This window comes from Cloeon dipterum, chromosome 4 (assembly GCF_949628265.1).
Source record: "Cloeon dipterum chromosome 4, ieCloDipt1.1, whole genome shotgun sequence".
Classification (NCBI taxonomy): Eukaryota; Metazoa; Arthropoda; class Insecta; order Ephemeroptera; family Baetidae; genus Cloeon; species Cloeon dipterum.
In genome coordinates this window covers 4,497,775-4,521,077 of record NC_088789.1, presented here as the reverse complement: position 1 = coordinate 4,521,077, position 23,303 = coordinate 4,497,775, and the positions used below count along the sequence as shown (strand labels likewise).

Sequence of the window (23,303 nt, the reverse complement as noted above, 5' to 3'; positions counted from 1 at the left end):
TAAGAAAAAGGGAGACACGCTCGTTTGGCCGCTGTCGAGGAGATCTCATTTTTTTTGTCACTTACTACACACATTTAGGATGAGTTGGGGTGGAATCATTTTTATTTCGTGAGAAACAATAATCTGATTTTGGTGGTAAAGGAACAAGAGGGTGCAATTTTTCAATTATTGTCACGTTAATTAGTCAACCGAATTTACCATGTCCCAGTTCAGTTTGTATTAATTGAATAAAAGTATCACTTAGAAAAAAAAGATTTATGAAAATCTTAACGCGAATGTTTCAAGGATTTAAAAGAAACAAACTTTTTCCAACGCATTTTGGTTCTGTCACAGCCTCGGCCAGTGGCCACAAGGGTTGGCCCTTTCGTCACCTTCCAGAAATTACAAAAATTTAAATCCCGTCTGTTTGAATAATTAATTTAAGTGTTCATTTAGTCGAAAGCCAATAACTCTAAATAAACATAGCACATTTATTCTGCTAAATTTGTTGGTCAATATTTCTGTTGTTGAGCAATGCAACGTTGCACTTTAAAATGTTTTGTTTCTTGGCCCATCAACTTTGAGACACATAAAGAATGAGTCAATCTCCACCTGAATTCATTGAAAGATTTTTTAATTTTTAAAATTGGTACAACGACAGCTGGCAAGAAAAGCGTCCCCGCGTCCGTATGGGGCCGGCGTGTGCAACTGCAATTTGAGACACCGTCTCCTGGAAGTAGTGCACTTTGTATCCATTTGGTGGGCGTATAATGAGAAGTCATCGTTATGATGCTGGCCAGGCTCACATGCTTTCATCAAAATCATAAAGTAATTTCGCTCGCGTGCGCATTAAACGCGCTCGCGCATGTGTGCGTTTGTTTCGCAGACGACGCTGGCGGGCCGTGTGTTTGGTAATTGGAGTTAATATCGCCCGCGAGCGGTGAGCCGAGCGGAGAGGAAACAACACAGCTCTATAAAGGGTTTTTGATAATTAAAACAAATTGTCCTCTGGCCTGCGAGATGCGGCAAACAAAAGAGAGAGAGGGAGAGCGCGGGCGCAAAAATAGCCTCATAAATCAAAGGAGGCGTTCTGCTCGAGAGGTTTTTGTTTTGCACCGTGCGGCGGTGAAAATTATTAGCCGATCCCGTGCTCGTGACAGCGCTGCCGTGCCGTTTTAATCTCGGGCAATAATACAAAAATAATTTTCTCTAACCGACGCAAAAAATAACAACAGCTACGCAACAGAGGCGCATTATTTTTCGCTGCAAAAGGGAGCGAGGCAGAAGGAGCAGAATTTGCACCCAACTGACTTTTTGAATTTGATATTGATGCTTGGAATAAATTGAAAAGCTTAAAGAGAAATTAGAATTTATATTATGAAAAAACATCCCAGCCACGTTGAGAAACGAATTTTCAAATCAAAAATTATTTTTATGCAAGCAGATATCTGTATCTTTATTACTTTGTTAACATAGCCAATAACGTTCTGTAATTAACAGCGGGTGAAATATATTGGTGCTGTCCTGTTCTCGCTAATACACTCATTATTCAGTTTAATAAATTCCCACCTTCATAAAAAGCCTCATTTTAAGTCTCTATGTGTGTGCATTAGGGGGAGTAGCGGGTTGAATTATTACTTTTTCCCTGCGCAAGGAGCGAGTACATGGAGCGCAGGGGAAGGAACTCAATTTCACCGGCTGAATGCATGGGGAGAGTAGCACGCAGGGAGTTATACTCTCTGCGCAAATTATTTACTCAGCCTCTCAAAGGAGCTTAGCGATGCACAAATTTTTGCCCCCTTTTGTTTTTCTTCTCCTCCGTCTTCTTCATCATCTTCGTTCGAAATAACGTGCAAAGTTTTAAGGCCAACATGCTTGCGCCGCCGACCGCTTCATTTGCTCCAACTCGCCTTTAAACTGCGATTTGCACTAATAGCCCCTGGACTTTTCTTCTGCGGCTACTCGTTCTAGACTGGCTGCAAAAATTGCAAGCCTGAAATGCAATTCATGACAGATGAAAAGCATTTGAAAATTTGCTCATTAAATTCAAATTTTTTGAATTTAAATTGAAAACCATCCCATTTTTTTTGGGTCAAAATAGATTTACAATTCTTCTCTTCCATCAACAAACTAGGATAACCGATAAGCTTTATATATTGAACGTGACCCATCGCAAAAGAACTACAAGTATAATTACTCCTTTTTACTTTATGCTAGAGTTCTCAAGCAAGAGGTCGTGGTGTGAAAAGTCTTTGAAGAGCTTTATGATTCAATTGCAGCCAGCGAGCAAGAGCAGGAACAGAAATTCAATTTATTGGAAAAGTGTGTCGGATGGAGTGCTAATTAGCTTATCCGAGTTGCCAAATGGTTGAAGAGCTCGGGTGAAATTAATTCGTTCGCCCTTTTGACATCTTTCAGCCCTTGGGGCTGTTCCTCCAAAGAAACAACAGAAATGGCGAACAAGCAGCAAAGCAGCAAGTCTCGTGTTTGATGCTAATGGAATTCGCTGTTCCTTTAAAATTCGAAACATTTTCCTCATTTCCATATCCAGCGGGCATTTAAAACAAATAATGTATACAATTTCCTCACAGACACGATCTTTCAAAAATTCGAAAGTTAATGTTGTGCAGAAAGCGTAATATTGGTTGATGCATTTTTGTTCAATCTATATACAATCAATTAAAATTTATATTCAGTAAAATAGATTGATCGACTCATCAAAACTTCTCAAGTGTAAATCTTAAGCTAGAAATGAATTTACCCGAGTATTGTGTCCACGGTAAGTGAAATATAACAGTGGATTTTGAAATATCGAATCGTTTTAGCGAGCTGCTGTGTTCTTTCGACAAGACGAGTGTCGGTTATTCTATTTGTTTTAAGTGAGCCATCAACTCGGCGCTGCTCGCATGAATAACGATCGCTTTATATTTATGAGGCGAGGGACTGGACAATATTTCTCTGCTCAGCTATATTTCACACTCTCTTTTGCTCCATTTGACTCCAATTCCACGAGATTGATATACAGGCGGGAGCAGGGTTGCTGCCGCTATAGGTGAAGAGAATAAAGTAGCAGCATATAGCTGGCAGAGAAAGAGAAAAGGGCGGTTTGGTTGGAGGTCCTCAATCGGTCCGAAAAGAATAAGGCCCAATCGAGCATCATTGAAAGGTGGAAAATCTTTCATTTATGTTGCTGAAAGCAGCATCATTTTGTAATTGTCAAAATCTTTCCCATGGAAATTGAAGCCCGTGTATTTTTAAATAAATTTACCTTTTTATAAGAAAATCCGGTATGGATTTTTTTCTTTAATAAAATGAACTTGAAGAGGGAAGATGCTTTAAATCCTAATAACTAATAAAGAATACAATCAATTTTACGTGCAATGAATAAAATACAAATATTTATCGTCCTATTTAGTTTCCATTAGCAAATCAATTCACACGATTAATAAACTTGCTACAGTTTCAAAAACGATTTTACTATGGTATTTTTGAGGTCTATTCTGGCTTTCTGCTGCATTATGTGCTGCTGGTGTGGCAGATGATGGTCGACGCGCCGAGAGAAAAGCAGCAAGCAGCCGATTTTAAGCAAAAGCCCCACCGCCACCCCGCACCTTTCTTTCCTCTTTTGTAACGGCAGGGTGGATGGAGGAGCTGCTGCTGCTGCAAATCAGAAAAAGAGAGGCGCAGCCCATCGCGATTCCTCTCACGCTCCACAATCCATTCCCGGCCGTGTTTCTCGCCTCATCTCTATCGAAATTATATCTTTTTGAGGAGAAGCAATTGAAAATAACTCTACCGCTGCGTCGCCTTTTGTCAGTGCCAACACACAATTGCCGCCTGCAGCTGCGATGTTCAACAGCTTTTTGTTTTGCCGAAGGCACTTTGCAGCCCGTTTTATATGATACCACCGCTAAATTAATGGGCGTCACGGGACTTTCACGCTCTTGAAGCAAAAAAACCTGCTCTTTCCTTTGGGTTACGTGCAAAGATTTTGACTCTCACTATATATGCCTTATTTTGGCCTATAGGTGATGTTGCTAAATAAAATGGAAATTTCTGAGACCAACGACACCATTTAATTTTTAGAAAGAACTTTGAATTTTTGTTGCTGAAAATTTGTAAATGGTTGACGTATAATATCAACCTATTTCCAAAGAAGTGCAGAGAGAACAGGGCCAGTCAAATTAATTATTAATTTAATTTACAATGGTTTCTCCTAGGCAATAAGAATGCAGCTAATACTGCGTTGCCATGAATTTTCTTTTGGAGTTAAAGTACTGCTGAGGGGGCCTGCGGGGCAGTAACAGCCGATGTACGGTACTAGAACGTGTAATATTATTTTGTTTTTATAAAAATTCAACCAACCAACCTATGGGAGTAGCCACTATAACATTAATTAATAAACTGTGTCCAATTTGTATGTAATAGGTAAGAGACTATATAGTCTAGCTTCTTACAAAGTTAGCTGCACGACACATTCTTTAAAACTTGACCCTATTTTTTTATTTTTTCAGGGGGGGGGGACAAATAATTTTAATTATTTAAAATCTTTAGTTTAATATTTTTGGGCATTACAATCAACGTAGGCAAATTAGTTTTAATTCAGCAGATCCTGGACATGAAAAAACAGCTCGTCCGCTGATAAATAATTATTAAATAAATTAGGAGGGAAGAATCAATTTACATTTTTCAACATCATCTAAAAAAAATTATGCATTGACACTCCAAGCAAAAACCAAAAAGTAGTAAAAAAAACACAAAATCACTGTCAATATTGGCGATTTCGATGATACTTCATTATCTCACTGTTGAAAATATTATATTTTAATGCTTGACTCTTGTTTATTTAACCAAATGAATTACATCTGGACGAGATGGGTTTTGGCGGTTGAAATGAGTAGCAACAACATTTAATCCACCAAATTGACCACATTATTTGAAAACACAAAAATTTGTTATATAGCTTGATGATCTGTTAAAGATCTTAATTTAAATAATTGAGCCGTTGATAAAATACGAATTTCTGCGGTCCAACGTTATTGGATCCAGAAACTGTGCTGACCCCAGCTTTTAGGGTTCTTTATCTCCGGGCCAGAAGCGCGGCGACAGAAAAGGTTTCTTTGTCTGTTCCGGGGGGCAGATAATTTAATTGCATGATAAATGCTGCGCCGAATTCGAGTGGTGATGTGGGAGTGAAAAGAAGCTTGGTTCAATTCTTGTGTGGGTCACGTGCGACCACAGCTCTCAACTCTCCGCCGCTATCAAACAGCATCTCTGGGCAAACTAACTTTTTTCCTCGGCGCGGCGCTACACACATTTGCTGACAGGGCGAGCGGAAATTAAAAGCCTCTTCTGATTGTCTTAAATCTTTAACACTTGTTTCTTTATTTCGCAGCCGCGCGCAGCTCGTCCTCCGCCTTCTTCTACGCACATAAACAGCGGCTTGGCAAACTTGGACTCTCTCTCTCTCTCTCTCTCTCACACACACACACACACAGTGTGAAGTTGTTTGGCGCGCACGCTGCCGAGTCCTTTTGTCGCAAAGATAAAAGTTAAGGTGATATCCGGTGCGTGTATAAATGAAGTTGCCACGCAGCTAGCAGAGACATCGGATAAAAGCGCGCACGAGACAATCTCCAAATTGGAGAAGGGAGCGCAGTGAAAATCGAATTTCATGGAAAATGTATCAGGCCTCACCTGGAATCGTCTCTTTCTACGACGCCATCAAGGAGATTATCAATTGAAAACTTTTGTTAATTTTCCCTCAAGAAAAAGTTCCGCTTTCAGAGAAGAAAAATCAAATTTTCGCAACTAGAAATTATTTCAAGTCCTGATTGGAAAAATTTAAAATGATAATTTCAGGGATTAAGAAGGGGTTCTCATATATTTAGTTTACTGAGTTAAGGAATGGTTGCAGAGCAGAGGATTTTCAAGGTGGGTTTTCCGGGCGTAAACACCCTTTAAGGCGAGTCCCACTCCCCTCGTCACAGCATCATCTGCCTCCCTTAAGTAGCATGCAGACTAAATTCAATTAACCGCCCGCCTTACATATTATGGTCTTCCTCGGCCGCCGCACACGCCGAAGAAACCCATTCTGCCCCTGCTTCTCTCTCTCTCTTTCTCTCTCTTGAACGCACTCGCTGCTCGCTGCTTTTTAAAAGTTTACGATGGACACTCATAAAAAGGGGAGCAGCAACATGGGCGCCCATATCCAGGTTGCAGCAGGCAACACGAGTGCGATCATGGAGTTGCCTAACGATTATTTTTATATTCCGAAAGAACATGCGTGCGGACCTTTAAGACCCGTGGCTGCGCTCTGTTGATTTCCATGCAACAGTGAAACCTGGATGCGAACAAATAAATCCAAATTGTTTATTCTTCTTTTAATTTGAATTTATGCTGACGGAAATTTGGGTTTGAGCACGATATCCAGCATTAAATTTGCAGGAAACGCTTTCTATCGTACATTTACCAACGCTCTTGATCCTGCAATCGCCGATAATGCTGCGCAGATTGTTCAAGCGTCCGTCATAATTTATCAAATTTGCACGAGCCTGAGCAGCTCAATTGATAGCAAACAAACTAGCAGTGAAGCGGAATACGCATCACCCGACATTACGAAAGCCAGCAGGCTATTTGCACTTCGGGACTTGCGTGATGGATTAATTTCACGATTTGCTGAGTATCCGCCTGGGGATTTGTGTAATTGTGCTTTCAAATTGAGCTTGGCCAGCGAATAAATTCTCATTCGTCGAGTTTGTCGGCACTTATATGCTGTCTTAATCTAATAATCATTAGGAAATACAAATTTAGGATTATTTTACGTATTGTTCTCAATTATTTTTGTTTTATCAATTTTTAAAAGCAAGGGATAGTTAGTTTATTTTGGATAGAGAGTTAATTTTTTTTAAGGCCCATTGCGTGTGATAAAAATTTTGTTATCCAATTTTCACCTTTGCTCCCCTTTCATTTCTAATTAAACCATTGAGTAATATTTTAGCTTTAGTTGAAAATTAAATTTTCACAATTATTGTAATTTACGGCTGCTGAATCGATTTTATTCGGTTCCTCCTTGAATAAACACTGCATGCAAATCAGTTGAGATCTGAAGCGTCAGGTGAAAATTTGCTGGTGAAGCTCGGTTGGCTGTTGATGGCAGGTGAAACTGTTGACGCTCTATGCAAATCGGCACAAACAGGCTCACTACTTTTATAAACGAATGCGCGCCACATCAAAGCCAATAAGATGAGTTATTCATGAGGTATCAAGAACAAATCAAACAACGCCGCCCGCCTTTATATTGGCATCATTTGCATATTCTTGCCGAATAATTAATTGTCGGAGCAGACAAAAGCCTAAAGCCTCCTCTGCCGTGGTGCGCGCCGAGTATGTGTGTGGGTATTTGTATTGTGATTGAAATCGGAGAGAGAAAGCAAACACAAACAGACTGACACGTCGAAATTTAATGATAATTACGACCGCCGCTCATTCATTAGACACGTCTGCATATTTTAACAATCGCAATGCATTCGTGTCTTCAACCGGATCGAGTCCTTTAATTAAATCAAGCAAAAACAAACAACCTCAATAAATGGGAATAATAAGACTTCAATATTAATGAAGAAGTGGAATCCTGTTTCTTGCTCATTCAAAAACTTTGATCCTCATCATCACCAAACTAACACTTTCAAAGCTTTAAATATTCATCAGAGTATATTTTGATAATTCTAAACTCCTGCCTATATACATATTTGGGAAGTTTTGATATAGTAATAATTGTAAAATAAACAGATGAACCCATAAATTTTTTCATAGCCTACAAATTTAACTTTTAAAAATCCCATTATTTAATATTATGACTGAAGGGGATTTAACACTTCAAAAATGAAGTGAAAATTTAATTTGAAGCTACGTGTCTTTTTAAGTGTTAATAAGTTAAATCAGTTAGCACGTGTTCTTTAAAATTTTAATCCGACCATTTCTGGCAGCAACACTTTTCGGTGGTAGAAATGAAAATATTAAAAGCTCTGCTTCACGTTCTCCTTCAGAGCAGCAAAATGCAGATAATTCTGGCGCAGATGCTTTCTCTCTCTCTCTCTCTTTGGCAATACCGTTTCACTACCGTGTGCCACGCTAATTTTAAAGTCAAAAAGAGCCCTTCAGAAAGCCACCACCACACACACACGCGCGCGCATAGTATGGAAATGTAATTATCGCTATTACGCTTGTGCCGCCACTGCGACTTCCCAACGGACCGAATTTGAATGCCAATAAAAGAGGCCGGCATTATTTCCCCTCGCGCGGAACACATTTGCCTTTTTCCCAGAAATGTGGAATGTGCATTTAAGGATTAATTCACCCGAGCGAAGCAGTTCATTATACGAAAAACGGTTGCTTTTCTTCTTGACGAATAACGGAGGAATTTGTAAAATAGGTTATGTAAATATTAACAAAAAGATGTTAAAATTTCTATAGTGGAAATTAGGATTTCCAAATTACTTTGAGTGGAGTAAATGTGATTTTTTTTATCAAAAACGACTAGCACTAAATCTGTGCTATTAAGAAAACAATTGTCTTCAATTGAATAAAAAAATTAAGGATGATGGGGAAACCAATTGAATAGTGAATCTCTCACGGAGAAAAATAGTCGTTTTTTACAGCTCCCGTGTTAAGATTTATGCCCGCACGATAATGGGAAGATGGTTGCGCTTTCCGCGAAATTTTTTATTGTTCGCCGCGCTATTAGCATCCTTTTAATATTTAATAAGCGCTGGCATACACATTCACTCTCACCGGCGAACGCCGAGCAAGGAAATGCGTGGCGCAGAGCCAAAAACTAACTTTGCTCTCTACACAACCGCGTGCATATAAACTTTTTTATTCAGCGGGCGGTGAAATTTTAAGCGTGTGTACACGCGCATGTAGCCATTCTTGCGGATTGGAATAAATATTGAAAAGAATGATGATGCTTTGTTTGGCTGAATTAAACATTCAACCGTGGCCCCTGCAAAACAGGTTTACGCAGCCACAATTGAAAAAAAGGAAATAGTAATACTTAAGGATATGCATCATTTTAGTGCTAGACTGAAGGTTAAAAAATAACTAACTTTGATTTGGAGGGCAGGAAGGGAATTAAATGATCTTTTATTAATTGAATATTTCTCACTAAACATATTGAATTGAAGGGTAAAAAACCCAAGAGAAATATCTAGGAAATGCTTTCTGGAATTTAAGTTTGAGTCTACAGTCTACACTAAAAGTTAAATAGATTTATTTGTCACTTTTGAGTCGTCTCAAAAGTCCTTGGAATGATCTATAACAAAGTTTAAAGAACTGTGACACGCGTCCAAGTTTTTGTTCAAGTGCAAGCTGCTCTTGTGGTGCTATTTTTAATGTGTTTTGGAATATGATTAATTTGATTACTTGCACATGCTACCGTCAATTCAATTTTCGTTTCTCGCATTTATGCAGTTCCTGTCTGTCACTTATTGTCAATGTTCGTGCATGTTTTTTCCCAACATATTTTTACTGCGGTTTTTTTGCATAAACAACGAAAACGAAAATGTTAAAGCAATTTTAGCTATGGGAAATTAATTAATTAATTTGAAAAATGACAAGAACGGAGACAACAAAAGAGGATAAAAAAGTACTTAATTGATGGAGTCCATTTGGTGGTCTATATTTATTTTTAATTCGAAAATTCCTACAGTTTTCAAAAAAAAGGCAAACATCTTTTCAGTAGCTTATTCCGTCTCGCGAATAATTTATTTTTTCAGGCATAAAATGAAAATATTATTGCTTATCCCCCAAATTCAGTTTTTTCATCAAAGCTATTTCTCTAAACTAAATAAACAAGAAAAGTATATTAAATTTCTAAAAAATCTTACCTGCAAATAATGTCATTTGTTTAGGGAAACGTTTTCACTTAAAATAATTAGGATTCGTTAGAGTCGCAGAGAATTATCTCGAGCAGCATGCACGCAAAAAGGATTAGCCGAAAAGCAGTGCCGGAAGTGATGAAGCTCACGAGAGCCGCTTGAAGCCGAAAGTGCACGAGTGGCGGCTTAGCTAAACGCGTACAGCAGCAGAAAACTGAAAAGTGGTCGACCAATTTTTGGCCAGCGTGTGTGTTTGAGTGAGTGGCGGCCGGATTTGAAAGTCTAACAAGACCAAGTTGTAATCTAAAGTTGCACGGTAGGAACGAAAATAAAGGTGTGCGCGCGCGGAGAGCAAAAAGCGGGCTGTGCGGTGTAGCAAAATATTTTGCGGGCAGGCAGGGAAGCGCGCGGCTGCAGGTGGAATTGGATTAGCACACAGTGTAAGAGCGCGCGTGCACAAAGGCAGGAAGCTGGTTATTTTGCGGCCTGCAGGCATGCAGCGACATACGCATTACCACCGCCACAAAGGACCTGCTGATGAGATTTTTTAATTTATGCAAATTCGGCGTATGCAAATCGAAGAGGCCCCGGCCAGAGACTCTCTCGCTCGCTCGCTCTCTCTCTCCGCGTGGACCACCCCCGCCCCGCGGGGCTTGGGCGCGGCGCGCTGTGATCTCGGCTTGTGATTAAAATTAGTGTCGGAGTGTGAGTAATGCGAAATTAACTATCGTTGCGCAGCGCGAAACTAATTGCCATCGTAATTAGAATGCGAGACCGCTGGCCACATGCAGATTAGTAAGTGAGACGTCCCCCCTCCCCCGCCCTCCCCGTGTTTATATCTGCAGCAACACCCGCGAGGACGGCATATGCAACCGGTTGATCGGTAGTGACGTGCCGGTCGCGCACAACCATATTTTAAGGCGACCTTCTGCCGTCCTGCCTGAGAAGACAATGGAAGATAAGACACTGGTTTTGCTTCCTTTCATTTAATTATTTAAAACAGCTCTGTCGGATAGTTTCTGTTTTTTTTTTATTTAAACGAATAGAGCTAAATCATCCCCAGTTTTTTTAGGTCAGAAGTCAACACAAGACGGTCTTTGCCCACATTGACGGTGCAGTATTATTTATTTGTAAGTTATCTTTTTTTTCAAACTGAATTGAATTTTAGCAAACGGTCATAAACCAGTTTTGTTTTACTAAAGATCATGAGATATTGAAAATATAATGGAATCAGTGGTATAAGAAATTCACAATAGAGGCACTCTCGTTAAGCACATTCATGAAATCAAGTCTGCAAAACAAATTATGCAACTTCATCTTCTTGGCAGATAATCTAACTTAAGTTTTCTCGTCTATGAACTGACAATTAGAGCCATGGAGAAGTTGCCCTTCTTTGAATAAATCCATGATGGATCCAGATTTTTATACCCCAACATAAGCGCTCTTTTTAAAAATATGTATAAGAAACGCATGTTAGTTTGTGAAAACTTAAATTTTTTAAGTGTATCGAAAGACCATGAGAGAAAAAGAGCACAATTTTTACTCTATATTGATTTGTGATTTAACACCCCCCTCTTGATTTATTTGACACTCCGCAGCTCAAAAATTTAAATATCAGTGATGATTTGAAATGTTTTTCCTCTGTTATATGCTGTCAAGTTCAAAACAAATCATTTGTTCAAATCCTACTTTTCTGCCTAGAAAAAATAGATTAGTGAAGTGGATTCGGGATAGCTTTAAAAAGTTACACCTCTAGAGCGGGTCATGCTTGTTAATTATAAAAAGCTACTTTGGCAATCAACACACATTACTCTGCAAGACTTCTGCGGAGAAGGCTTTAATAAACTCGTTTACTCTAGGTCCCATACGTTCGATTTTTATTTGTATTATGATAACTTTTGAAATTTTATTATACAGAAATCGAAATTTTGTAACTCATATCAGAGAGTTAGAGAAAATTACAAGGAACAAAAATACTTAAATTTCCAAATTTCAACACCTATGGCTCCTGCTGCTGCTGTTGCATAGCTTCTGCGATAACCAGGCCGGCTTGCTGCGTGGGCATCATACCCTGAGTCCTTATCACGCCAGGCTGCTGTCCTGTAGACATTACGCCAGCCTGAAATTGATAAGATTTGTTGCATTTATTTAGCTACTCTATTTTGTACAATGACACAACATGCACAATCAATTGTACTATTTCTGTACCACCTTCTGTGACCACACCAAGATTTAAGGTTACGATAAAATATAATATTTCCTATTTCCCCCTGACCTGACTATTCAAACTATGAAAGCTGTCATATTTTGCCTTAAAACATTGTGCATAATATGTAACGCATACAAAACTGTTTGATTTTTCAGGCCAACCTTAAACTAGAAGTTTTACAATTTTCACGTTAGTTCCTAAAAGATGATGCTTATATTAACCTCCAATCCAGGTTGAACGTTCATCTGCGGCCTCTGCTGTCCAATATTTGTCATCTGCGGCTGAATCTGCCCGGGAACATTATTTTGAGTCAGCTGGACGCCTCCCGTGACCATTGGATTGGTCTGCGAAGTCGTCATCATGCCCTGCTGTTGTTGTTGCTGCTGTTGTTGCTGTGCTTGCTGCTGCTGTTGCATGGGCGCCTGCATTTGGCTCATGGCGGGGCCAAGTCCAGGCGATGGCCCCACAGGAGCCATTCCTGGGCCGCCAGTCTGCCCCCGCTGGATGCCTTGGGTGGACCTTTGGTGCAGAATTACTTTGCGAAGGTGCTCCACAAAGGCTGTCTGGTCATTCGGTATGATGCCCAAATAAGCGCGTTCTTCTGCAGAGTATAGCAGAATGAGAACTTTGAGTTCGCATGCATTTGTTGGTTGGCTTGTGAAGTGGACACATCCATCCTGGAATTATGAATTATAGTTGAATTTTTAAAACACTGAATATTAGAGAAGTGATAAAAGCGGTTGATGGCTCAATTCAGGTTGTGTAATGAGAATGGGACCTCAAACCCACTTCAAATATCCGTTCAGCGTCATCATAACATGACTGAGTGAAAAAATTAATCAGTCATAAACTTACAAAACCAGAACTCATGACTCTAGTTAAAGCGTCCAGAGCCTCACAGGGTTGCGGGTTTAATAAAACTGATTTAGAATTCTTCAAAAAATATTCTTCGTCGATACTTCCAATCACATGTTTAGGCATCAGCTGCATCCAAAGCTCGGACGGCCAATCATCCGCTCGCCTGAACAATGAAGAATAAAATATACATACATCCAAATTATTTTGTAAAAACTCACAACTCAGGCTCGTCATCTGTAGTAAACGCTGAGACCTGGCAGGGAATGCTTCTGGACGTCCTTTGCCCGTCAGAATTCCTTTTTTTCTCCATCCATTCCAACAAGCCAGACCAGATGGTCTGTCTCTCCCTGCCACAGGCAGGCTGTTGCATTCCAGCCAGCAGCTGGCCCGGCGCCTGCTGGTCTTGAATTTGGGCCTGCACTCCGCCCAATTGCTGTAGTTGTTGTTGTTGTTGCTGCTGCTGCTGGGCCATTTGAGGGTTCATGGTTTGCGGCTGGTCCAGTGGTTGGTTTTGCATGCCAGACATTAATTTGCGGCGTTGGCTGGTTTTGGCTATAGCTTGTGGCTGCGACATTTGTGCGGGCGTTTGTTGCGCTGCAATCGCCGGATAACCAGGACTGGCGTAAGGAAAGTAAAGGTTACTCTCCTTACCGCAGAGTGCAAGCGCCATATAGCCGAGAGAGGGGAAATATTCCGTCTGTAAAAATGGCGGTGTCCGCCATAGTCCTAGTTATACCGTCCTTATTCTGCGCCATTATTTGCTGCTGCATGGGGTTCATTTTATTATGTTGCCACCTGGGACACGTTTTTGAAAATTGTAATAAAATAGCTTCAGACTTTTCGTATTTAAATATAACAAAACGGTCAGAGCTTGCTACACACCGAAGGAACTACATTTATTATTTTTAATTATTTTTCTTTTTACAATTTTTTACACATTTTTTTACAATGACAGCCTCGCGTAATTTTGCCTTTGTTAGCATCTATCGAGAATCAAGATTAAAGAATTAAAACAAATAGGTTGCTTAAAATTTGGAGAAGAATGTAGTTCAAGCCCATTAAGTCCCAAATAATAGTACTAATTTATGTATTCCCTTTTGTCAGTTTATCTCAATTCACGCATGTACAGCTTGTGAAAACTTAGGTTTTTGTGGTATATCGAACGACCATGAGAGAGAAAAAAAAACACAATTTTTACTCTATATTGATTTGTGATTAAACACCTCCCTCTTGATTTATTTGACACTCCGCAACTCAAAAATGTAAATATCAGTGATGATTTGAAATATGTTTTTCCTCTTTGTTGTACGCTGTCAAGTTCAAAGTAAATCATTTGTTCAAATCCTACTTTTCTGTCCGGAAAAAATAAATTAGTGAAGTTGATTCGGGATAGCTTTAAAAAGTTACAACTCTAGAGCGGGTCATGCTTTTTAAATATTAAAAGCTACTTTGGTAATTAACACACATTACTTTAGGCTCGCTTCTGCGGACAAAAGGCTTTAATAAACTCGTTTACCAGTTTGGCCCTTATTTCTCCCATGAATTCGTGTTTAATTTGTTTTACGAAAAATTAACAGTCGGAATTTTGTAACAAATATCAGAGAATTAGAGAATACTACACGGAAAACAACTGATCAGATTTCAACAACAACCAGAATAGATACAATCCAAATGTTTAATATTATTGAATACCAGATTTTCCCTTTGACGAGAATTAAACCAGTCATAGCAAAATCGGAATGAGCAAATAATGCCGCACAACAACAATAACGTGAGATATTGGATATTTGAGTAACTTGTGGGAAACCTGCTCGCAAGTTAATTAATAAATTCAACTCGGCGCACAGCGTCAAATAGTCCATCTCGGATATCGGGAAATATTTGAAAGCAAACCCGACGCGTTAACTTGCCAGTTTGAGCCTTTCCCATAATTTGAGTTCAGGCATCCCGGGACAAATACATAATATGTATCTCATATGCCAGGGCAACTCATCCTGCGTGGGCTGCGTTCCTTTGTGACCTGAGTGCTCATAATATCCACTCAAATGCGTCAGCACTCACCCCGTTTCCGCTGAATAAATGCAACATTGCTGTATTGTAAATAAATCCGTTCAACCCCTGCAAAAAGGATATTTTTGTATCATTCAAAACCCGCTCCCTTTATCTTGTAAAAATGAAGTGAGATAAAAATAAAAATGAGCAACACACTTAAATTTTAAAACCAATACTGTGAAGCCAAAAATTACTGCTACAAGAGTTTTTCTGAACAATTAAAGCCTAAAATTTGAGCCGAGCACAGATCAGAATAAAACAGCGATACACACGTCCTGCCTGCAGGCTGGACCAGAGGTTGAGCGGCGTGATGTCCACTCATCCCCCGTGAGCCATTCGGCGTGCAAACATTTTTGGCAATCCGTGGGTGATCAACGAGCGGCAATACAATCGAACGTTGCAATAAAATCAGAACCGCCAGCCGGATTATTTATTTATTCAGGGCGCGCTTGCTGTTGAATGGCCTCCCGCCGGCGAATGACGCCGCGTGCTGGCAATAATAAAATGATGATGATGACACCTCGGCGCGAGGGGCGAAATTAAGTGCCGACGCCGGGGGGCGCGTTTTGTTAATCAAATAACGCCCACAAATTATACAAGCGCAACGCGGCTCCCTTATTAATTTTTAAGAGCAAAAATCAATGTTCCGCGCCTGCCGATTTGCGAGTTTGACGATTGCTCTTGTTGTGAAACTCGCATTGCACTCTGATTCGATTTCATGCTCGCTCGGTGCCGCGAATTCAGCGGAAATATGTTTGTTTCCTGGCTTTTACGAAACTAAATATTTGCTTTTGTGGCGTGGTGCCCATCATCCGAGTCAGTGGGGCGCCCAAAAATTAGCTCAACCCTTCAACTGACCCTTCAAATTTTATTTAAAAAATTTGTTAAAATCGCATTGCACTCGTTTGGCATTCAAAATGGTGAATATTTCCGGAATATATTATCAATGAGAATGTTTCTAAACGAAAAAATGTGTTATTAAGTTAAAAATAAACGCGCGTTTGAATGGGTTGCATTAACATACTCAATGGAAAGATTCACAATTTGTAGTGCACTCGTAGCCAACTCTCAAAATGTGTATATTTTTCGGAAAAATTGAGGGGCGCTGCGATTTTGTCAGCCAAAAAGTGGTCTGAATGTTCATAACGTACGACAGAAGAACCCCAACTCGAATGCACGTTTGTTGCAACTTATTGGCCTATATTTTTTGTCTAGGAAAACGTCACATTAATAATATATTGCGCAAATATTCACCATATTTAATTAGAGACGAAATCAATTCGATTTTCAATAATTTTGTAATTAAAAAGTTGATAGCTCAAGCTAATTTCGACCCAACCAATGAGGTTTAACTCACCACTCTTAAAAACTCCATGAAAATGAAAAATTCTGCCCACCCGTGAAAAAATCATCTGTTAATAAATTCATTTTTGCCAACAAAAGTGTTCTGGAATTCCAAGATATTTTAACGATAGTCTTATAGAGGGCGAATTTATACTGCAAGCTAGTTGGTTTTAAAATGACTTCTCCTGTAATTTAAAAAAATGATAAAGTGGTAAGAGGGAAATTCGAATAAAGCTTTCTACTCACAATCAGTTTGTAAGCGTGTGCATGAGTTTCTCCTCATTTCCCCATCCGTTTTTAGCATAAGGAAATACCCATTTTAAACAGATTTTTGTGGTGTATTTTGTTGGTTGTTATGCGCGTCACGAGGAAAAATTCGAAGGGATTAAATAACGGAAGAAGTGTATTAATATTTATTTTAAGAAAAACTTTCCTCATTGCCAATTTATTTTATGTGCGATTTAATTGCTGTTTGGACAGTTTCTATTTTATCAACATTCAAAGAAAAAAATTTCGGTGCTGGTTCGATCGCTTGACCGTTTGAACTCGATCGAGGGTTGAAATATTCCATCTACTTCCACAACAAGTCATGAATTTCATTGCTTTCTAAAAGCCGACCGTTCTTGTTTTCTGCTCGCAGGTTGACTGAAAACAATGTGGGCACTGTTGGTGTTGCTTCTGGTGGAGGTGCAAGGCCTGGTGCCCAACTGCCCTGAGGAGTGCCTCTGCTTGTCGCAGTCGCAGGTACGGAATCACACACTTTGCTAGTCAAAAATCGAAGATCGGCTTACGGCTTGCTCTTTGCGAAACACGTTCGTTGCTGCTGCTACTGCTACCGGCAAGGTGTTTAAAAATCAGTTTGTTCGCAGCGAACGCCGGCGATAATCTGGCTGCCGGCACTTGCACGCTGCAATGTTTAATGCATGTGTGACCCGGCCCAGCGTGCGTAAGCCAGGATGAGAGAGAGGAAAAATAAAAGCGAGCGGATCCTGCGCTAACCTCATTTGCAGCTCTTCTTTCATCCGCGCCCTCGTGCGTGCGTCTGCTGCGCGCGTAATTTATTTAATTGCCAACGGGCAGACCGTCAGTTTTGAGCCGCTTTTTTTTTCTAATTTTAATTCGCTAGGCACTTCCGACGACCACGACTGAATATGAATTTTATAAAAGTCGGAAATCCAGCCGATATTGTCGTTTTATAAAAAAATTTCAAAATATGATGCTGTGAAATTAAATGATCAACTAACTTTTGTCTGCTTCTACTTCCATCAATCTCTTTTACCATATATATTTTTAGGGCAGTGACTTCTGAACTGCAAAAGGGCATGGACCGACAAGGCTTAACCTGGGAATGAAAATAAATCAATTCCAAAAAATCACGAATATGTGACCTTGATTCCTCTCATTCGAAAAGTGCTAAAATGTCCTAGTTTGTTGAAAATCTGACTGAATCCGTCTTTAATTACCATACCAAAGGGATCCATTTCTACTGCTTCCTAATTTAAGCGTAAAAAAGTACATAGATCTTGTTGTACGATTTTTAATGGTCTATTTTACTCATAATTTTCAACTTTCTTAAAAAGTTGGCGTAACAAGAGGAAACTCCCTGTCTCAAAAGTTGCTTGCTCCTCCAATTTTCTTAATCTCCTGTCCGCGAGCTTGATGTTTTGTGATAAATAGTTGATGAAATTAGCTTTCCGCCTCGAAAATGCCAGGGCGTTTACTTTTCAGCGCACAATGCCACGCTCACGCATTGGAAAGCAAGCAGCGGACATATATGCATGAAGTAATACCGCGTGCGCTTCACAAAGGAGCAAAGCGGCCACCGCAATCAAAAGATGGCTGAATATTTCATCATCGCGCGGCGCGTGTACATATTCGCTTGTTTGCATGCCCACTTAACAATCCTCGCAGCAGTCATTTCCCTGGTGCTATAAGCTTCCCGCCGTCCGCTTCCCTCTTTGCGCAAAAAAGGCTGCTCCAGCTAGTCGGCCGTGCCCCCAAAATCAATCTGCCGGCAGGAGATTACACGTCCCGCTCCTGTTGAATTTCCACTCAGCCCGAGTGATGTTTGTTAAAATATTCATTTGGCCGGCGAGGATGGTGGTTCGATGATATCGAGATTTTACTGGCAGCGCCATAAAAAGGGTGCTTTTAATTATACTTGGAATTCAATTGTGAATTTTTTCCCTTGGCTTCCTTGCAAACAAGAGTAGGAACACCTGGACCTGGGCATATAATTTGTATTCGTAACCTATGACCAGCTTTAACTAAATATTTCCGATTTGGCCCCAGCGGCGTGAAAGACTGAATTGTGTCGTTCGGATGTGACCAGCGAGCGAATTGCTATACAGGCTCAAATGCCCACGGGTGTCAATCTGCCTCTGCAAACTTCTCCCAGTCAAACTTTCCTGGAGCCCTTTTTAGTAGCCGTAACATTTATATAGCGTGGTGTCGACGTTTCTATAAACATCGGGTAAAATAAACAGTGCATGCACGGCGGCACGATTTATATCAAGCGTTCGCTTACAGCGCTCGTCAAACCTTAAAAACTGCAAGTAAAAATGAGTAGAGTTTTTTTTCAAGCACGCATTGATGCATTTAATGACAAGTTTTCTACTCAGTACAAGTGGTAACAAATCTTCTTTGATGAAATTAATAAAATGTGAAAAGTAAGTCTGGTTTTTTCTCCGCCTTTTTACCAAGAAACAAACATTTATTATGTTCATGTTAAATTGAAATATCGGAAATTTTCCTTGAAGTTATAACATCTTTATTACGCTTTTGCTTCGGCATTTTTCAGTACAACAAATATTTGACGTTGATTTTAACCTGCTTTAGATGCTCCTAGTTTTCTGCAAGTGGTTTTCGATGATAATATTCATCTAAATTTGACCTTGAAGCAATATTTTAAAACAAAAATCGTTAAACAAAATTGCAACCCCTCATAATGTGAGTTCATTTACAAGTAAATAATTCTGATAAAATTTATCTCCGACAACCATCATTTTCACCGGAAGAAACGTCTTGAATTCCCAGCCCTTTATGAACTATGAATGCAACAGATTTTCTTTTTCATGCAGATAAAATATTTTTGTTGATTTACTTCTAAACCGTTTCTTTTCATAATTATAAAAAAAAATCAGAACGCAAAAAGATTGCTAAAAAAAGTTAGTGATGTGAATTGCAACTTAGTCAGGAGTAATCTAGCTGATTAATTATTCAAAAATTTGCCTTTTATCTAGAATTACGTTGCAACCTTCGCGTACCCAGACATTAATTCGGGCCGCAGGACAGAACTTCCCAGTAGTCACCCTCCCGGTGAAGCCGTGCCCTTCCAGTATTATTTCTGACACCACCAACTTTAATTAGTTCCCAAAGTTGGAAATGGAAGATTTGAAACTTACGTTAAAAGAATTATTCTCAGAACTTAAAATGAATTTAAATATTATTAATATTTAATTTATTAATTTAGAAAATGAAATTAAATTGAGATAAAATATATATTTGAGACGAGCGGCTTAAGATCGCGTAGTTTCTTTAATTACTAGGGCAAAGCAATGATAGAGGCTAATTTGTATATTTAACAATCTAAATTATATTGTAAACAAGAACTTAAATGATACAGCATAAATCATATTGTGTGTAATTAAAATGAAATGTTTCCCTCAAAATCATTGACTCTTTTTCGAACGCTGTTGAATTAATTAAAATATAAATAGGAACGGAGTAAGCAAATTGAATTGGACTTTTGTTCGGAATTAATTACTTGACAAGAAAAAAATTGAAATTAAGCTCAGTGAAAACTTGTCTCACCACTCACTCTGCCTAACTCGTGATGTTATGTCTGCGGACGTCTCCCACACTTGCCCGTTGTAACGTGTGGCAAAACAACTCTCACGTGATCCGAGGGATATTTTGTCCACAGGTATATAGAGACAAGCTGGTGCTCCGCCCGAAGGAAAACATGGCCGAAGGGTATGTCAGTGAGCAATAGTTTCACCACAATTTACATGAGCACTTAAAGCATCCTTACGAAATGAAATACAGATGGTCGAGGATTATGTGTTTGGGCTCTTCTTTTGTTACCCAAAAACATAGCGTGTTCAATGAAAAATATTCTTACGCTAAGAGCGTTCAGCAATTTCGAATGAAATCCTGTATTTGTACAATAAGGGATTCGCAGTGACATAGGCGCTATTTATCTTTGATCTATTTTAAGATAACTGCAGCTGCATCCAAGTTAAAAATGAAAAGACAGCTAATTTCCTTGCTCAACATTGATTGCAGATCCTCTGCAACACTGGGGGTCTGACTGAAATACCGAAGGACCTTCCCACGACCGTGCAGCACCTGTCGCTGACCAAGAACAACTTTCCCGTGATCAGGACGGACGCGTTCAACGGCCTCAAGGGACTGACGAGGCTGCACCTGGACGGCAACAACATTTCCGTCATAAAACCGTTCGCATTCCGTGGCCTGCCGCGCCTCAAGGAGATCTCCATCCAGCACACGCCGCTCAGGTTGGTCGCGCAGTTCGCGTTTGCCGGCCTGCAGAACGTGTCGCACATCTTCCTCGGCCACAACCAGATTGAGAAGGTCGAGGGATACGCGTTCGCAGGCACGTCCAACGTCCGCCTGCTGCTCCTCAACAATAACCCGCTCAAAAGGGTCGAAGCCTCGGCTTTCTCCGGTCTCACCCACGTCGAGCACATCATACTTCCGTCGGGTGAGTGTTTTCCAACCTGAAATTAGGAAGTGCAATTTTCCTAAAGCCAGAGAGGAGTCAAGCCATATTATTTAATCGAATTATTTCCTTTTAACAAAAATAATTTGTTTTCATCCTTTAATGTACACGAGTAGGGAAATGGAAGCCATATTTTAGCAACAACAAATTTTCACGTGCTCAAGCAAATGAATTTTTCTTTAATATAAAGAAGATATCGACACTACCTTTAATGCAATAATGAAAACGCCAAATGTGTGACACAGTAAATTTAGATTTTTCTGCTGTTAATATCTACATGAATGCTGAATAAAATCTGAAAATAAAGTGCAATGATTTAGTTTCAAAATTAACATTCTTGTGGTTGGTTCTGCAGGTTTTGCCCCATACATTGCAATATCCAGCCACAAAAATGCAAATATATCAGCATAGTTGTGATTGAGAGTTGTTTTTGTGTCTATAAAATCGAGATAAATTTTGCAATAAAATTTTTGAAATTATTGAACATAATTTAATTGACGTGTTTATTGCAACCTAATATTTTTTATTCTAATTTTTTAACAGTTTATTTAATCAATATTTCAATAAAGGTTTTTTTGTGACTACCGAATATTAAACAAATCGTTTACAACCTTCGTGACTGACAGTTTGAATGAATTCTGTTTGAAGGTGTGAAAGTGATAGAACCCGATGCATTCAACGGGCTGGACACCGTGGGCCTCTTAAAGATGGCCTTCATGGACCTGCAAGCCATGCAGAGTCACACCTTTCGGAACTTGATCAGGGTCCACGTCCTCACAATACAGGTAAGAAGAGTAGACCTTCAGCAGATTTAAAAAAAAAAATTGAAAACAGATTCGGCCGGTTTATTAGATTTTAAAAATCAACCAATCAATTAAGAAATGGCAGCATCCCAGCAAACTGTCTTAGTTTGAAGAGATTTAAAAATTTGTGGACAAATCCAGACTTGGGCTTATAAAAACCACTATTTATATTTGTATTTGAAGGAAATATTTAGGTCTCTAAAAATGACAAGGTAAATGACTAAAAGCTTCCACAACAATTTTGGTCCTTTTCTGGACAGCACCTCCTCCAAAGAGGCCCGTGCGCCCATATTATTTGTTCGCGATGTAGTTGGCCATTTTCTGGATCCAATTTTGAAAATTTCAGTGTTCTTCAACATCTTTTAAAGCCCTTACCTGACTGAAGAACTCTGTACAAACCCATTAGTTATTCTAAACCGTCTTTCCTGTTGGTTCTGTTTGCAGGAGTCCGACCTTGGCGTGATCAAGGAAGGGGCGTTCGACGGGCTGTCGCTGGTGACCAACCTGAACATCATCAACAACAAAATCGACGCGATCCGGGGCCTGGTGATTAAACCTGCGAGCAAGGTGCGCACGCTGCGCTTCCACGGCAACCACCTGCTGGAGACGCCGACCCTGACGGGCCTGGTGATCGACGGCGTGGAGCACCTGAGCGTCATCAACAATCACTTCCCGTGCGACTGCCACCTGCACACGCTGCTGGCCAGCTCGCTGGCCAACACGTCCGACTTCAAGCGGAGGAACTTCTGCATTTCGCCGCTCGAGGTCAACGGCCGCACTATCGAGTCGCTCGACCTGGACACGATCGGCCGCTGCTCGAACGAGATGACCAGGGACACCCTGGAAGGCACACTCGGCTCCCGAGGAACCAACTCCACACGACTATGTGGACAACTGTTTCTGCTACTTGTGATACGCCTGTTGATGTTTTAGGCCATACTTCTATACTACATGGTTCGCGAATTGCTGGGGCTGCGTAATAAAGATTATGCACTGCTGCGGTGTTTAGAGCTGATTTATACACGCGCGTAGCTCTGTGTAACACTATACATACATATATACATACTACGATGCAGGTTATTTAATACTTAAGTGTGTGTGCTGCCAGAAAAGTCGGTGTTGTTGTGTATATGATAAATTACGAATATTACCATGAAAAACAAACCGTTGATGCCAATAAATATAAACAAGCATTGATGCAATTACATGTTCAATACTGCTATGGATTTTATTCCTCCTGCCTTCCTTACTTCTCTGACAATGAACTCCTTAGAATTTGAGCACTTTCCGTGGGGCATAATCACCATTTCAAATGTGTTATTTGTGAAGGAATGAAATAAATAGTTAAGTCCTCAACACGAGAATGGTTTTGAAATCGGATTATTTTAAAGCCAGTTTTCATTCAAACATGCTGAGATTTTGTGAGAAGACAGAAA

At 39.9% G+C, this 23,303-nt stretch overlaps 2 protein-coding genes across 2 annotated transcripts in view; one reads left to right on the top strand and one right to left on the bottom strand.

The window, feature by feature from the left end:
* Positions 1-23,074, top strand: part of LOC135944146 (chondroadherin) — a 34,944-nt gene extending 11,870 nt beyond the window's left edge. The window contains exons 2-5 of the mRNA XM_065490925.1: positions 16,961-17,064; positions 20,608-21,046; positions 21,713-21,849; positions 22,312-23,074. Coding sequence (XP_065346997.1) covers positions 16,975-17,064; positions 20,608-21,046; positions 21,713-21,849; positions 22,312-22,800 — 1,155 coding nt within the window. The 5' untranslated portion in view covers positions 16,961-16,974 and the 3' untranslated portion in view covers positions 22,801-23,074. The remainder of the gene's footprint in view (positions 1-16,960; positions 17,065-20,607; positions 21,047-21,712; positions 21,850-22,311) is intronic.
* Positions 11,718-13,534, bottom strand: LOC135942893 (mediator of RNA polymerase II transcription subunit 25-like). The gene is made up of 4 exons (XM_065489232.1): positions 13,143-13,534; positions 12,922-13,087; positions 12,288-12,743; positions 11,718-11,976 (listed from the first exon to the last, which is right to left on the bottom strand). Exons 1-4 carry the CDS (start codon positions 13,496-13,498, stop codon positions 11,857-11,859), a joined length of 1,098 nt encoding a protein of 365 aa, XP_065345304.1. The 5' UTR covers positions 13,499-13,534; the 3' UTR covers positions 11,718-11,856.
* Positions 23,075-23,303: the final 229 nt, after the last annotated feature.

Excerpts from the sequence above, each read along its gene's own strand:
- LOC135942893 (XM_065489232.1), bottom strand. The coding sequence starts at position 13,498 with ATGTCGCAGCCACAAGCTATAGCCAAAACCAGCCAACGCCGCAAATTA. Across the intron at positions 13,088-13,142 it reads ACAGATGACGAGCCTGAGTT|GCGAGCGGATGATTGGCCGT; the intron begins GTGAGTTTTTAC and ends TTCATTGTTCAG. Across the intron at positions 11,977-12,287 it reads ACGTTCAACCTGGATTGGAG|GCTGGCGTAATGTCTACAGG; the intron begins GTTAATATAAGC and ends TATCAATTTCAG.